The 16,222-nt window shown below is 48.2% G+C and overlaps 1 protein-coding gene across 1 annotated transcript in view; it reads left to right on the plus strand.

Annotated features, from left to right (window-relative positions):
- TBX5 (T-box transcription factor 5) overlaps nt 1-15,928 on the plus strand; it is a 37,752-nt gene extending 21,824 nt beyond the window's left edge. The window contains exons 7-8 of the mRNA XM_075516185.1: nt 6,716-6,942; nt 15,345-15,928. Coding sequence (XP_075372300.1) covers nt 6,716-6,942; nt 15,345-15,928 — 811 coding nt within the window. The remainder of the gene's footprint in view (nt 1-6,715; nt 6,943-15,344) is intronic.
- Nucleotides 15,929-16,222: the final 294 nt, after the last annotated feature.

Raw genomic sequence — 16,222 nt, forward strand, 5'->3', positions numbered from 1 at the left:
GATTTGGGGGGTTGCATGCAAGTTGTAGCTTTTAGTGTTGGTTTTTTTTTTTTTTTTAATCTGTGACTGCCAAAAGACAGCAGGGGAGAAGTATTTGTGGGTCTGGGGCTAGAGCACTGTAAAAAAGCAGTTCTATTAAACCCTTTAACCAATTTTTGTGATCATCTGCAACTCCCATTGTCTTCAGCGGTTATTATGGGTGCTGAAGAGCTTCTGGAAGTCTCAGGCCCTAGTTACCGTTCATTCAAATTAATGCAATTTAGTCCTTGAAGCTTCTTATTGGGAAAGCTTTTGAGAGGAAAGATGATTACGTGAAAGGGTGGCTCTTGGCTCCCTTGAGGGGTATCCTGGGCCCTTTCAAAGTGAGAAAAAGTTCCAGAATGATCCACTTGACAAAGAAGAGTGGCAGCGTAGTTCAACGTTATGTGTATGTTTTCTCTGTCAAAGACCATGAGCCACAGTTTGCTGCCTTTGGCATTAATCCACAGTAGTCTTCCTGGCTCCAAAGGAATTATTCCAGAGATTTCCTGGTGCAACCGAGAACAGAAACTGGGCCAGACACAAAGGACATAAAATCAGTACCATGATTCAGAGCTGGCATAATGGAGAAGACGGTGCATTTTGGGGTGCCAGTAGAATAAATGGATGAGCCTCTAGGCTCCAAAAGGGCTGTCTACCCTGGCATGCTAACCTCGCGTTGGACAGATAGGCACTGGTCTGACTAATGCAAGTAGATCTTGGTCCACTGCAAATTACCTCACTCTCCTTGCATCTTCTCATTGCACCTTTACATCCACTTCCATTTCCCGTGTTCTGTCACTGAAATCTCCCAAGAGCCACATGCTGTCTGAAACACTTTCAGTGTGAGACTTAGTTACCACCTTTGTTGGAGAGATGATGCTTTCCTCCAGCAAACATCCCTGAGGAAAACTTCCTGGTCAAAGCCCCAGTGGAAACCTCTTTCAAAGTGCGAAAGTCAGCTCGAGGAACACAGGACAGCTGTGATTTCCTCCATTGTCCCCTCTTCAGGGGATCTGTCCAGCCGGGCCTGACCTGCAGAAGCTCAACCCAGCATGAGTGGATGCTGATGCTGTCTCTGTTGGCCAACATCCATTCTCCATCTCCTCTCGTGTTCCTCTTACTCCAACATGAGCAGTGGTATTTTTCTGTGGGAATTTATCTTTTTATTTGCCTGATAATGATAGCTCTAGATCTCTAGGTGGTTCTTTTCACTGCTGGTTCTTGGGTTTGTTACAGTCATCTCTCTGGGCTGCACTGCTCAGATGAGTGATGGAAACACTGGTTGTTAACATACCATGCATGCACCCAAACCAGGGTTATTGGACCCCTTCCCATTTTGGCAAGAAGGTCAGGACATTTGATATGTTGGTGGAGCATGCTGCAGTGAACAGCCTCCCATATTTCTCAGTTGACACTTGACATTTTGACTTGACAGCTAGACATCCAGTCTAGGGTATTATTTTCTGTGGGGCTGGCCTGCAGTCCCCATGCAGAAAGAGCTCATATTTGTTCTGAGGTAAGACTGAAGGAAATACTCAGTAGTTCCCCTCCCATCAAGTCCTTTCCTACTGCAGTTTATCTACTTCAGACTCTCTAGACTGCCTCTTGAGAGTAGTTTAATTTTATTTCCATATGCTGAAAATAAGCTGAAATGAATGCACATTAACAATTGTTTTCTGGTTTGTTTTTTTTTTTCCTGGGAGATGGTATATTTATTCCAGTTACTTTTTTTTTTCTCTTCCTCTTTCTATATCTGTTATGGCTGACTTCCATTTCTTTCCCACTCTTGAGTCTCAGGAGGAAGGACAACAATTGGTGGCCTGGGAAATATAAACCCAAATGCCTTTGAGTTATATTTGCGTGTCTGGAATTGGGGTCTGATTTTTGCACTGCTGTATCCATGGGTGCTGGGCGGGTGGAGAGGACAGGACTGATAGGGTGGCAAACGTTTGTCCTTTTGTAGTGACTGACCAAGGAGGAGTTAAAATCTCCAGGCAATTTGGAGTGGAGGGGAATCACCGTGTTTGGCCACTGATATACCTATGGTCAGATTTTAGACTAGGAATGGCCATCGTGAACAAGATCTAGACAGTGCCCAGCTCAGGGGCTTCAAAGAGTGCTGTAAGAAAATAGCAGCAGCTAACCACGGGGAAATCCTCTTCTGTATCATGCCTCATCTTGACCTTGAACAGGTATCGGTATGATCCTCGGGGCCTGACACTTAATAGGTCTTCTGAAGTCTTGTTACCGTGAGCTACAGCAGCTCTGCAGAGCCTTGGTGTATAAGGCTTTGTTGCAGAAATATCAGAAGTATCTTCTAAAGTAATTTGCTTAGGGCCAGTAGAGGTTGGATGCTTCAATGCAGAAGCTTCCTGGTTATAACCCGGGGATCTTAAAAGAGGTTTTTAACAAGGTTGTTGTCTGGCAGCTGCATTTACTACGCATTGGCTGGTACATTAGGAAACTTCAAGTCTGCACATGAAAATACATTGAAATCATTACTCTTACAGCATAGTGATAAGCAAGAAAGTGGACTGCTCTGTGAAAGTCTATATTTATAATTTTTCCACAGTTTTTATTAGTTTGCAGAGGCCAACAAGGTTTTCAGCTCTGAAGTTACAAAACCTTTTTGAATTTGCTCCTTTGAATCCTTTGCTAGATACGAATTTGTGGCATAAGTGATCTTACGGAGCTCCTAAGTCTGTCATGGTGAGGGCATCATTTGGCCAGGGGAGGGGGAAGATGTCAAGAGATGTGAAACTGGGACCGAGTTTGCTAATTCCACCTGGCAGAGGTCTGATTTTTGATGGAAGCGCTCGGGAAATGCAGGAAGGATTTGCTTGTAAGGCCTGATCTGTAGGGTCGAGGTTATAGGATGAATTCTAAAGAGGAATGCGTGTGCTATTAGGAAACAGCAATGCAGAGCCGCTGTCTGATCCTATGGGTCTGGGAAACTTGTAGCCAGGTGGGAGTTAAAAACCGAGTCCAGACTTCAGGACCGAGTGCCTTCACTATAGGCTTGGACCTCATCCCTGATTTCTTCCCCCAAGCTCTAATGAAAATCAAAGTAATATTCTTTCCCGGTGGCCCTTCAGCTGGAAGCCCAGTGGTGCAGAGACTGTACAGCACCTTGCGCAATGAGGCTCCCCGCTTCCTCCCAGTCCCCCTCTGCTATTGTAATACACCAACTACGGTAACTGAATATTCATCATTAGCCTCCAACAGACTTTAAATAGACCAATGACAGCTTCCTTCCTTGTAAATTCTTTCCCCAACCAACTTTATTTTTCTTCTAATTTTACAATTTTTAATGCAAAAAAAATGTAGTCCATTAACACTCCCATGTAAAACTGTAACTCGCATTCTGGCACAGGCACGACAGTCTCTTCCTTGCTGTGTGGACGATTTCCTATATTGCCAGTGTAAGTCAGACTTCAACGCTTTTTTTCCCCTCCCTACTTCACTGCAATGTTTTTGGACAGCAAAATTTCTGGACAAAACAGTCATTTTGTGCCAGCGGTGGACAAAACCTTTCATTCCATTAAACTGTGGCCCAGGATTACAACCGGCTATTTTGGGAATTGTGACTTTTAGGCCCTGAAAAAAAAGAAGAATCTGATACATTTTTAAAGACAGAAGGACAAACTAAAATGGTAGCTGTGCACACAGCATATTGAGTGGGCTCAGGAAACAGTATAAATGTTTCAAGATGACTGTTGCTTTACAAGGTACCAAAGATATCTATTTATTAGAGCTCAGCTCCTATAAGGAAGAAAAAGGTGGAAATACAGAGACAACCGCCTTTGTGTATAGGAAAGTGAAAGAAAGAGAATATTTTAGGTATTTAGTTAGAAAATACTTTCCTTTCTCTCCCTCCTCAAATAGTTGATTTTTTGGCAAAAATAGCACCCAACATGTTTTGACTGAAATGGAAATATTTCAGTCTGGAGAGAAGTCGTTGTGATACCTCCTGGGAACTGCTGTTTGGAAACTTGGTGTCTCCAACCTGTTCCCTCTCCAGCATGACTCCCCATTCCTGCCGTGTCTCCTGCAGAGCACCACGGTCCTCTCTTATGGCCATGGAGGCTGTCGTGTCCTCTAGGAAATGCAGTCTGAAAGGAATTTGGTCCCCAGTGCACAACCGGAGTGTGGGATCCTGACATCACCTATGCTGGCACTTCGGGGTAAAAATACTGCTGTTTCAGTCACACAGCTCCTTTATGGAAAGAAATATTTTTTTAACAGAAAAACCAATCATGTTGTTAAATTTTTTCCTTCTCAGCTCTCCATTGAGACAGAGAAAGTGTAGATTTAAGTGAGAAGTATCTGGGATGGGGATAGCTTCTTAGTGTTTGTGTGGTGCCTCGCACAGTGAAGGTCTGATGTTGATGGGGTCTCTGTGAGCTACCCTGAGAATTTACTGTAAGAAACCCCCATGCAGATCTCATCCCATGGGTGAATGGGGAGAGGATGATGCTCCCAAAGAGACATCTGATACTTCCCCCACCGAAGCAGGGAGAAACTGTGACAGCAGTCATCTCTACATCCTCCAAAAGAGCCACAGAGAACATGATGTGGCACCATGCCATGTCCCTCCTCCACCGTAGCTCACAGGTACCCCACTGAAGAAAAAAAAAAGACCCTCTGTCATTTTTTGATGGGGATGGAGGGTGGTGGTGTTGGAGCTGATGAAATAAGAACCAGCCAATCCATGCAGCAGCCTCTCATCAGGGAGGAGAGGTAAGGGCAAGGCCCATGTGTCACGTCCCTATGGCTTGTCTTCTTGGAAGGGAAACGTGACGGGGATGCAGTTTTGGGGTGTGATGCTGGTACTATTTCCATAAGGATCCCTGTGTGAAGGTGGAGCACGACAGGAGCAGGCAGCTCAAAACCAGGACCTGGCAGGGCTGGGGCACCCCCTAGAACCTAGAATGTTTGAAGGCCATAGCTCTTGACCTTCTTGAAAAGCCACCAAAGCTGCCCTCCAGCAAGAGCCCCTGGGGTGGAAATGCTAGTGCTGGGTGTCCACAGGCAGAGAGGTCCTCTGAAGCCCACCACATACCCTGGCATCCATTGCTGTCTTGTGTATGTGAGGGATAAGTCTCTGCTTCCTCCCAGTCCATCTCTCTTTTGTTCCTCGTGCACATCCTGGACTTCGGTTCAGGAAAAAGCTGCCTGGTCAGCCAGCCCAAGTGGGTGGAACGCCATGCTCTTGCTGGCCCTGCGGGGAGGAGCTGCTGGGCTTCCAGGGGAAGAAACCCCACCTTTGGAATAGGCTCTGCTTGGCAAGCCACCAGTGCCCGGGGTTTGGAAAGCTTTTGTGGCACAATGAGAGACACATTTATTTGGTTTTGAGCTCCTGGGTGAGTTTCCCCTCCATTACAGCTCGGTTGCTGATGTTTCTGGCAGCCACCACAGCAGTGGTTTGGATGAAAGCTCCCTGCTGTGAGTAGGTTTATATAATTGGTATTGTTAAATTTTGTAAATAAGTTCTGAGTTGCTACAGTGATAGGCCCTCTCTAAGGGGCATAATTGGAGATTCAGTGCTCCTCCTCCATGTATAAGTGGCCAGGTGATCTTGTTGATGGGATTTAAGGATGTGTCCTTGCTCCAGCATAATGATTTTGGGCAGGTGAGTAGGATACCTCAAAGCCAGCTTGGTCCAGTGGTTAGAGGCTCAAAGGAGAAAGCTTGTGTTGGAATCTGGACTCTGGTTCATGGCTGCTCTGAGCCTGGTGGCACTTTGCGAGGTGTTGCTGTACTACCTGATCTTTACGCATTTTAGCAAGTCCTTGGGTTCAGGGAGCACCCAGCTGTCTTGGAGACAGCCCAGGAGGAGGCTTGCACCTTGTCTGAAGTCTCTGAGACCCCCTACTCGGCTTCAGTTTTCCCCCCTGCAGAGCAGGAATAATCTTGTCCAGCCATGTTGCTGATGTGCTTGGAGAAATGTCTCCAAAACACACTGTAGGGTCTCGTAGGAGAGGAGCTTTCCAGCCAATGTTGGCAAAGCATCCCTGCTTCAAACCAGATTTCAGACCAAGGGAACAAACCAGACTTTCCATCAGTGCTCACCCTCCCAGCCTGGCTCTGCTGAAGTGTGTGGCTCTGGAGTGCATCAGGTCTTGGTGATTTATTTATTTCTCTTTCCTGAGCGCTCTGGAGTGGAGCTTGTTCTCTGGTCCAGGGATCTCCCGTCCAGGATAACCAGGCTGGCAGACCCTGGGGAAAAGGAATGGGGACAGCTACCGTAAGGGGAAAAAGCAGACCTAAATATTTAATCCATCTCCAAGTCAGCTTGGCAGAAACGAGATTTTTATTTACACGCATGTGCACATCCATATATACAATATAAATAGTATATAATTTATAAATGCTATCACAATATGTAAATATAAATCTTGTGTATTTGGCTATAACTGCATTTATCTGTTTGATGTACGGGTGTGAAATAGCAGTTGTGGTGGAAGAGGCAAGAATCTAAAGGGAAAGATACTAAGAGGAAAGTGAAACAGAAGAGTGCGGCACCAATAAAGTGTGACGGGGCTGCAGTCTCCTGGGAGGGATGCCTCTCTTTCCCTGAAAGTCTAAACAAACACCATGACACTAATGTGCTGCCTTCGTTTATGAATTCACTGATCTATTTATTAATTGATTGCTTTTCTGTCTTGTGTGTGTTTTTTTTTTTTTCTTTTAGTAAAGAGTACCCGGTTGTTCCCAGGAGTACAGTGAGACAAAAAGTGTCCTCGAATCACAGCCCCTTCAGTGGCGAGACCAGGGTCCTTTCTGCCTCCTCCAACCTGGGCTCCCAGTACCAGTGCGAGAACGGGGTGTCGAGCACCTCCCAGGACCTGCTACCGCCTGCCAACCCCTACCCGATCTCCCAGGAGCACAGCCAGATCTACCACTGCACCAAGAGAAAAGGTCAGGCCTTGGCTGCTCCCCGCTCAACGCTTGCTATGTGGCTTTCCCCTTCCTAACATGACTGTCTGTGGTGTTTTCTGATGTTTCCCCTTGCCCACAGGCTGGACAGCCCCAGCCTGCTTTTTGGTGACACTGGAGGATGAGCAAGGGATGAGGGTTGTGGGCTGGAGGTGGGCAGTTCCCCCAGGCTGGGCTGGGCAACTCTTCTCGGTGGTGTTAGCCTAAAAACCCATCTCTGCCGCTGGGCTGGGAGCGAGCTGTTTGGAGGGGTGGCAGTGCCTTTCACCCATGTTGAATCCACATTCAGTAAGTTAGCTGGTGCCGGAGATAAAGATGACTTATCTGTCCCCATAGCCCCTCAGACAGGGTTAATCTCCAAGTGGAGATACCTTGACAGCTTGGATTTTGCACGGGTTTTGACTAAGAGTCTCACAGTTGGGAGACAGTTGTCTGTATGCAGAAAGCAATTCCACTTAAATGCTCGGTCTAATGAATGGGGCGTGGGATTGAAAATCATGATATCCATGTTCGTTCCCCTCTGGTGCGACTGACCTGCTTTGACAGAGCTTGAGGGATCAAACTGTGAGGGCTTTACACTGACCGCTCAGCTCGTCCTGGCGTGAAGAGCCCCATGATATCGATGGGATAATTATTCTTAGGCAGGAGCGAGCGGTTTGCAGTCTCTCCCTTCCTCTCCCAAAGCAATGGGAATGACGAGGTGCAGAAACACTTGCAGGACTTGGATAGCAAAAGCCTCAGATCAGCTCCACCCCAGACACTCAGAAGAAAATAGGGAATTTCCAGGGCTGAATGCAACCCTATGGGGTGGGCAGAAGATGGTTACTGCCCACCCCTGTTCCCTTTTCTCAGGATTTAGTCTACGTTGCATGGGAAAAGCTAACAGGAGTCAGCATGCACATGGCATTTGAACGCACCAAGAATTTCTCCAGCCCGGTAGCCTCTCCCCACAGCAGATCCCTTCCTGCTTCCCTGCACAGTCCTATCAGTCAGCCATAGGTCATTATTTTTAGCAACGTAACCCCTGGGGCTCTGGGATGTGCAGTGTAGACACACAGTCTAAGGTAGTGGATGCTGGGAAGTGCTGGCAGATGAGGCAGGAGGGCAGTGGAAATATCTCTCACATCCTTGGTGAATCTCCTGAATGTTGTAACGTCACGTGCGTTGCGTACAAGTATATATGCAAAACAACAAAAAAAAGTTGATAAATCTTAATATTTTCCTGATGTGAGATTGAGCCAAACAGCGGAAGACAGAGACATCATTTTCTGACCCCTCCAGCTGACCAGGCAACCCTCGTGCTCGTACAGAGTGTATCAAAGCTGTGATGGGAAATGGTGATGCTAGACTTGACCTAGCTTTAAGGTAGGGAATAAAGAGTTGCAGTGGTCTCCCAGAGTGTCCCCGAAGGTCAGAGGTGGGGCGTGTGGCCCTTGCTACGCCCATGCTGGTGTGGGACTGTGGGTGCGAGGCTTTGGGACGCAGCTGGGTTGCTGCAACGCCCCGCTGTTGGCGATGGAAAGGCAGGTCCTGTTCGCCCTCGGCGTTCCTCAGCCTGCAGTCCGTCCTCGGTGCTCCTTTGCCTTAGGAGCTGAGCTCTCACCACTCCTCTTTCCCTTTGCAAAAACTAACCGAAACAAGCTGGCCCAAATGGCAACAAACCCTTTGGACAATCTCCGACTGCTGCGTGTCCCCGCACCGCAGGGCAATTCATCATTCGCCTCCACGTTGTAACGTGATAAGGAATCAACAGAGGTTTCCTTCCAGTTTTGGGATTCCCGCTAAGTGGTGTCTCTGTGGGTGGTTTCCCTCAATCCCCCAATTATCTCACTTCCTCTTATTGTCACAAAAGAGACGACTATCTGCCCCGTAATAAGCTCCCCGGCCCCTTTTGGCCTGCGTGGCCCTTGCGAAAGTGCAGGAGACTGGCAAAGCGCGTCCTTGTCTGTATGGCTGATGGCCCCTCATTATCTCTATGGTGGCTTGAGTGGCACAAGCAGTTAAGGGCCTTTTATCAAAGCCGCCAAATGCTTTAATCGAAGAGAAGCAGTGTCCTGTCCGATACCACCGGCTTCTTCCGTGAAGCCGTACGTCTCAGGAGCCTGCGTCTCTGCTTTCCTCCCTGTGCCTTTTCCCCCCTCCCCATGCATCTAGTAAATCGAAAACAGCCACCAGGGCTTAAAGAAAAGAAACACAAAGTTAATGGGAAACAGAGAGCCAACATAAGCTGCCAAGCAGCTCTTTGCAAAGTGAAATTAATTTAAAAAAAAAAGTCACTAGAGATGAGCAATTCTGTTCAGATAAATCAGAACGTGATCCAAGCTTTCGTCTCAAACTCAGACTGAGCGTGGCACTTTCTTCTAGCACTGAGCAAGGATCTTTATTGAACTTGGGAAAATAACCTTACCTATAATATTCCTCTTTTTCTTCCTTTTCCAGCCTCTCCTTTCTAAGTGAAATATTAAGCTTTCCCTCACAGCTCTCCTGCTTTCCTACTTTTCTGCATGACTTTTAACAAGCCTCGCCAACTAAGAAAACATGAAAGCAAGAGTGTGTTCACTCCTAATGCACCTCTGTCTGTTTTCTGGACTGGAGGTATTATCGATTTAGTTGGCTCATCAACTCCTCAAACATTGATTGCTCCTCAGTCAGTTTAGGATTTATCTCAAGCAGATTATTTCCTTTTCTCAAGGCTGCAGTTATGGATAAGCGCTCGCAGGGGCAGAGGGCAATTTGACTAGGTTTGAGACCAGCTGGTGTCTGTATCTTCTGTAGCAAATACCACCACTGTTTTCCAAGATAGTCTTTCAGATACAGCTCCTTCCAGCTTTGACATCTCGTGATGTTTCTCTGCATCCTTTTTAATCAGGAGGTCAAGTCTTAGTTTAGGCTCGGCTAAGAATAGGTCTGCATTCGAGCAGCTCAGAGGCACCTTATTCAAATTCTACTTCCTTGGTGACCTAAGACAAAGATTTAGTTCTGTGGTTGACAGTGTTGTTCTTAGCTGTCAAGGCAAGATGGATTCACTCTGGAGATCTGATATGGAGTTACATTAGGGGAGAGCAGCAGGACTGCGAGGGAATGTTATCTCTGAAGGCTCCTCTGTTTCAGGGAGCTGATGCTCTTCTGGGTGAGGAAGGAAGGGAGGACACATCCCAGAGCCCCAAATCTGGCAATGCCTGGTGCTCGGGTGGGAGTGCAGGGTCGCAGCATTGGGAACGACCCCAGCGTGGTGCAATGGGGTTGCTGGTCCAGGCACCTTCTGAACATGCCGAAGGCTGGGGAATGGCAGTCCTCAAGGCACGAATCATCCTGCGTTGCATCCCAGCTCCACACTGAGATTGCTTGTGGCATTTCACAGAGAGTCTGGTCTTGAGAGGATGGATTAACTCCAATCCTGTATCTTACCAAGGAGTGGCCTTGGTTCTTGATGTGGATTTTTAGGTTGCAACAAAGACCAGTTAGAGCTTTGCCTTTTTTCTGGTTGTTCTCCACCTCTCCCTCTCATTGTTGTGCTTGGAGAAGCCCAAAAGGGCTTACCAGCAGGCAGCTTGCTTTCTGTCTTTCATTTTAGCCCCACGTCCCAATTAGGGCATTGGGGCTTGTTTTCCCTTGTGTTATCCTCCTCCCTCAGACTTCCTGCAAACTAAAAAGCCATCTCTCTAAACCTCTGCTCCCTCCCAGCCTTACACAATCTCAACCACTTGGCAGATTTCTGGGATGCTTGTGATGCTGAACAGGAGGCGACTGGAACAGCCTCTCCCTGGGGAGGTTATAAAAGTTGTCGTGCTGGCACTCTGAGGGAGAAGAGGGACATGGCAGAATCCACCGGCTCCAACCAGCGAGGATCATATCCTTCAGCCACCTAGCTTGGACATGACCCTGCCTGTGGGGAAGAATATATCTTTCATCTCCATCCTGCTCTGCTGAGGTCGGTGGAGATACAGCAATGCCTTCCCCCTTCTCCACAAGAACAGGCACTGCTAGGGTGGATAGACATCTTTGTTGATTGAACTGATTTCTCCCTCATTCCACCCGGTTTTTATTTCACTCGAAGAATCTGTAGGACAAAATTCAGGTATGGGATGTCTTCTCGGAGGACATGCTGCTCATCCTGCTGACGTTAGGAGATGCAATGTGTTGGCCAAGGCTTGAGCTATGGTGCAGCCGGAGGTGTTTGCAGCTTGGGTAGATGCAGTGGAGGCCAGAGCAAGGTGGCTGCTGGGGCACCGAGAGTGAAGAAGAGCCTGCCCGCATGGCGGGGAGATACCCGGGGGGCTGTCGTGCACCCATCTCTTGCTGTGCAGCCACGTTGCTTGTGGCGCTGTAGTTTCAGCAGCTTCATATAAGCATCCCGCTCGCCCATCAGGAGGTGCCTCCCGTGCCTCTGCGGGCAGTGCTGCCAGCTCACTGCCTCTAGAAGAGGTTCCAGCTTTCGGTGTTGGATTGTCTCTGCCCCTACCCTTTCTGTCGTGTTCCCCTGCAATGCCACACGGCCATATTGCAAACCGTGCGATTGCTGAAATAACTAGCGTGTCTTAGGTTTCACGTCCTAGGATGTGCATCTGCTTTGCCCTTTAGGGATGCTCATTTTGATTGAATCTGCCTTTTTCTTTTCTTCTTTGACAACCCTTGTCAGTTTTGCATAGTGTGATTGGCTATTCAGGCTCATGCTAGATTCGTACTAGAAACCAGACTGGATAAAACAACAGTGTTAGTGATAATCACCCATTGTGTCTCCCTCACAAAGTCAGGATGAACCTACTGTAATGCCCTAGAAGTGTGGGTGAGCTTTAAAAACTAAAACAGTTGGGTCCCATTCTTCATTGTCCTCTGTTCTGGGGAGCCAGTTGTCATGAATTGGAAAGGAGCTCTCCTGATTTACGCTAGGGGAAGGGGTGGGCCCAGTGCACCCTGAAGTCCAGAGATTTTACATGTTTGCATTTCATTCTGGACGTCCCTAATCTTGGAATTGGGAAAATTCCGTTTAAAAAGCCATTTGTGTGGTATTTACAACCCAGCTGGAAGTAGTAAATACCGGAAATCTTGGAACTACTTACGTTCTCACTCAAGCTCCTTCATTAGATAGATCATCAAATTCCTTGTGAGGGAGCCAGTTTCCACCCCATTCTGCAGGCTTCGTTTTCCTTGGATCCACTTGGAGCAGCTTCTCCCAAGCGCTGGCAGCTTCCCCTGCTTGGCAGAACCTTTTGCTTTTTGAGGTTTGCGCAGTGTCGAGGGGCTGGTCACAAGAGCTAATCACCGCTCTTGGCTTCCAAGAATAGCAAAAAACATGGTGGATAGTCAGCATCTCCCAGGATGGTCAGCATCTCCCAAAGGTGCCCAGCACCTCCTAGGACCCAGTGACAACAGGAAAAGGACAACGAAGTGCTATCAGGGAACCAACATCAAGAATCAAACCCAGAGCAGACCAGGCAGTTATCTGCTATGTCCTGCCTACATTGATGCTGAGGAGGTAAGAGGACCTTCAGAATGAGGATTATGGCCTTGGGACACACTGTCCAGGCTCCAGAACAGGTGGGGATGACTTCAAACTGCAGCCTTCAGCACTGCGCGAGAGCTCTGTTTAACTTGTCCTCCTTTTGCCATTCTCTTACTTGAGGATGTCCCCTTCCCACCCCCAGATCTGCTCTGCATACCATGGGGATGCACTTCACCTGCTCTGTGCTGGCTCTGGTCTCCTCTCCGAGGAGCGGTGAGACAATGCCAGGTCAGACCAGAGAGCCTGGAGCAGTGTAAACCGATCAGCTGGCACCAGCTGAGGATCTCTGGACTGCATCATCCCATCTGATGAAGAAGATGGACTCTTCTCTTCCCCTCCAGCACTTTGAGGTTACGTAGATGGGAAAATGATCAGGAAGAGGGGCCAGAGGGCAGGTAGAAGCCATTAGGGTAGGCTGTAATCCTTCGTTAGCAACTATATCCTCTTTGGAGATGGGTACGGTGCCCTTACACATCTTAAAATCTGGAGTGATGGTGCCCTTTCCAGACAGGACATCAGCGAGCCCGGCTCTAGAGGGCCCAGCAGAGGGATCGCAAGAGCTTACAGAAGAAGAGATGGCACCTCTAGGGTTTCCACTGAAATGCTGGTTTTGTTTTTCTCTTTTCACCTGCGATGAATTCTGGAAGCGGATCTGTAACTGCGGCTCTGCCTGGCTGGGCTGTGGCAGGCAGCGAAACGTCTGGGCTAAATGGAAAAATCAGCAACCTCAGGTTGTAAGTCAGGAGCATTTTTACACAACGGAAAAACAGAGTTTGACTGTTTTGTGTTGTATATTGAAAAAAAATAAAGTAAACAGTCAAACCCCAAGCCGATGGTTTCTAATGCCAGCAGAGTAATGCGGTTTAATGCTGAAAACTTTATTAGCAGAACAATGCTTCATTTTACAAGACATTGTTTTCCCACCCTAGTGTTCTTATTACTCAGTGGTGGGTTAGGGATCCAAAACTTTTAGCCTGTCTGTAAAAGCTAGAGCTCAGGCTGTTCTCCCAGATGTACCTCCTGTGACAGACCTGCGCTGAGGAGGGAGCTTAGAGCTGTGCTTCCAGCTTTTGTCTTTCAGGGGACTACAACCTCTCCACCGCTCCTCTACAAAATGAACCTGACCAAGGTTAAGGAGAGCGATACACTTTTGCATCTATCTGCTTACCGTTTCAGCTGTTTTAAAGATGTGATTGCGTTGCTCGCTTATCCCATCCTACTTTCTGTCCCCATTTAAGAGAAGGCAGAGGAGGAAGATAATCAAGTTATCGGGGCTCTGCGTTGCTGAGACTAAGGTGCCAGGTTTTGCTCTTGTCAGGAAGAAAGCATGAAATGGGACTGTGCCTCTCCAGCTGAATTTACGGGCAGCTGCTATTACGAAGTCAAAGGACACCAAGGGGAAAGTCCCCATGGTGTGTACCTCAGTACCTGATGTTTGCTGGGGTTGTCAGGCTGAGAAGACTAACAGCAGTCGTTCCAGCTGGACTGGCTAGGCACCTGAGTGGGAGTAATGGGTTGTTTTACAAGCAGGGTGGGTGCAGCCTCCAGGAGAGAGCACATGGCTGTTTATAGTAATAAGGGTGTGCAGGTTTACAAGAAACAAAAGGTGCCTGCACTGCCCATCTGCACCTCCTGAAGGGGAGACCTTGGAGCAGCCCAGCAGCAGCACCTGTGTTTTTGCAACTGCTTCTTGGGGGGAAGATGCTTTTAGTCCTCTTTTTTTGTGGAAGGTAGTTTTTTTTTTTTTTTCCTTTATATTTTGGGGGTGAAAAAAATTGCAGCTCAAAACATGTTGGTTGAGAAAATTTGAAAAGGCCCATTTCTTGCAGTATTCTTTCAAATTTTACCCCTGTTAAAGGGTGCAGCCAAGAGGGCTTTAAGCGAAGCGGGATGTTTTTCTGCCTGCACCAAGAATCTTGTTCTTGAAGCAGCAGCAAAGTTAATCTGGGTCAGAACAATCTCCCTTTCCCTTGCCTCGCTGTCCTTAAAAATCTCTTGGTGAAGCGTTCATCCCTGGGAACTTTGCCATCCATTTCAGCAGAGCTGGATTTCATTTGATGACCCTGCGAATGAATAAATAAGTGCATATTCATTTATTCATTTTGCTTCACCCTAGAGATTTCACCTAAATTGTTTATCTCCTTCCCTCTGTTGGCTCGGGATGCTGCAGGAAACAAAGGGCTCTGCAAGCTGTGCCTTGCTGTTTCTAGCTGTGAAATTTACTTTTCTCTTTTGTTGCGCTTGGCTCCAGCACACAGCACACAGCCCTGCGTGGATTTATGTGCCCGGCTCCCTTGGCACAGCTGAAGACTGGGGCTGTAAAACTCCAAATCTGATCGTCTCAACTGTGCCATCGCTGATGCTCTCCCGGGGGGATTTTTATTGTGATCTCCATTTTTGTCTCATTTATCGTGAAAGTATATCACTGTTCGCAGCATCGGCTCTGAGCCTCTCGGCTGGGAGTGGGGACCCCTGTTAGGTGCACTGGAGCTGCAGGCAGATGTTACTCCTCTGCTCAAAGCGCTGGCAGCAGAAAGGAGACAAGGAGCTTGGTGGTGTGGGGGTGTGCATGGGGTGTCACCACGCAAGCTAAGCCTCGGAGTCCCTCCAGCATCTTACAGCCTTGATTTTCCTCCCAGAGCTCCTAGCTAATCCCTTCCCCGGCCCAGCAGACAGGGCTAAGTGCAAGACTTGGTTTCAGCTGGATCGATTCAGGGTGATCCCAAGGAAGGGATCTGGATTTACACTGACATAACTGAGAGAAGTGTCTGGATCAGCTCTGTGCAAACTGTGTCCTCGGTAAAACGAGGACTGTGGAGAGGGAGGTTCAGCCCAGGGCATAGTATTGTTGTTCGCTACCAGGAGTTTTCTCTCCCAACAGATGAGGAATGTTCCACCACCGAGCATCCCTACAAGAAGCCCTACATGGAAACTTCTCCAGCAGAAGAGGATCCTTTCTACAGGTCCAGTTACCCCCAGCAGCAGGGACTGAACACTTCATACAGGACTGAATCAGCCCAGCGCCAAGCATGTATGTATGCCAGCTCTGCTCCCCCCACGGACCCTGTGCCCAGCCTAGAAGATATCAGCTGTAACACGTGGCCGAGCGTGCCGTCCTACAGCAGTTGCACAGTGTCTGCCATGCAGCCGATGGACAGGTTACCCTACCAGCATTTCTCTGCCCACTTCACCTCGGGGCCGCTGATGCCCCGGCTCAGCAGCGTGGCCAACCATACCTCTCCCCAAATAGGAGATACCCATAGCATGTTTCAGCACCAAACCTCGGTTTCTCACCAACCCATCGTCCGGCAGTGTGGACCTCAAACTGGCATCCAGTCCCCCCCCAGCAGCTTACAGCCCGCAGAGTTCCTGTATTCCCACGGCGTGCCTCGAACCCTTTCGCCCCACCAGTACCACTCGGTCCACGGCGTGGGCATGGTGCCAGAGTGGAGCGAGAACAGCTAACAAGGCAGTCAGAAAAGTGCAAGAGCATTAGCCATGGAAAAAAAAAAAAAAAAAAAGGGAAAAGGAAAAGGAAAAAACACCCTGTCGATAATAAAAGCGAGAGTATTCTGCAAGACTCCTTTAACTGAATGTTCACCGATAGCACTCGAGAGGGATGGACACTGATTGAAACCACAGATGAAATAGTCATCGGCCTCGGTGTGACTTGCCCCCCCTTTTTTCTTTTGTTTCAAAAGAAAAATCAACGGATCGGCACACTTCTCCCCCGCCACGTCCCCACCCAGTTTGTGTTGC

The sequence above is a fragment of the Mycteria americana genome, chromosome 13, assembly GCF_035582795.1.
Source record: "Mycteria americana isolate JAX WOST 10 ecotype Jacksonville Zoo and Gardens chromosome 13, USCA_MyAme_1.0, whole genome shotgun sequence".
In the NCBI taxonomy this organism is placed as follows: domain Eukaryota; kingdom Metazoa; phylum Chordata; class Aves; order Ciconiiformes; family Ciconiidae; genus Mycteria; species Mycteria americana.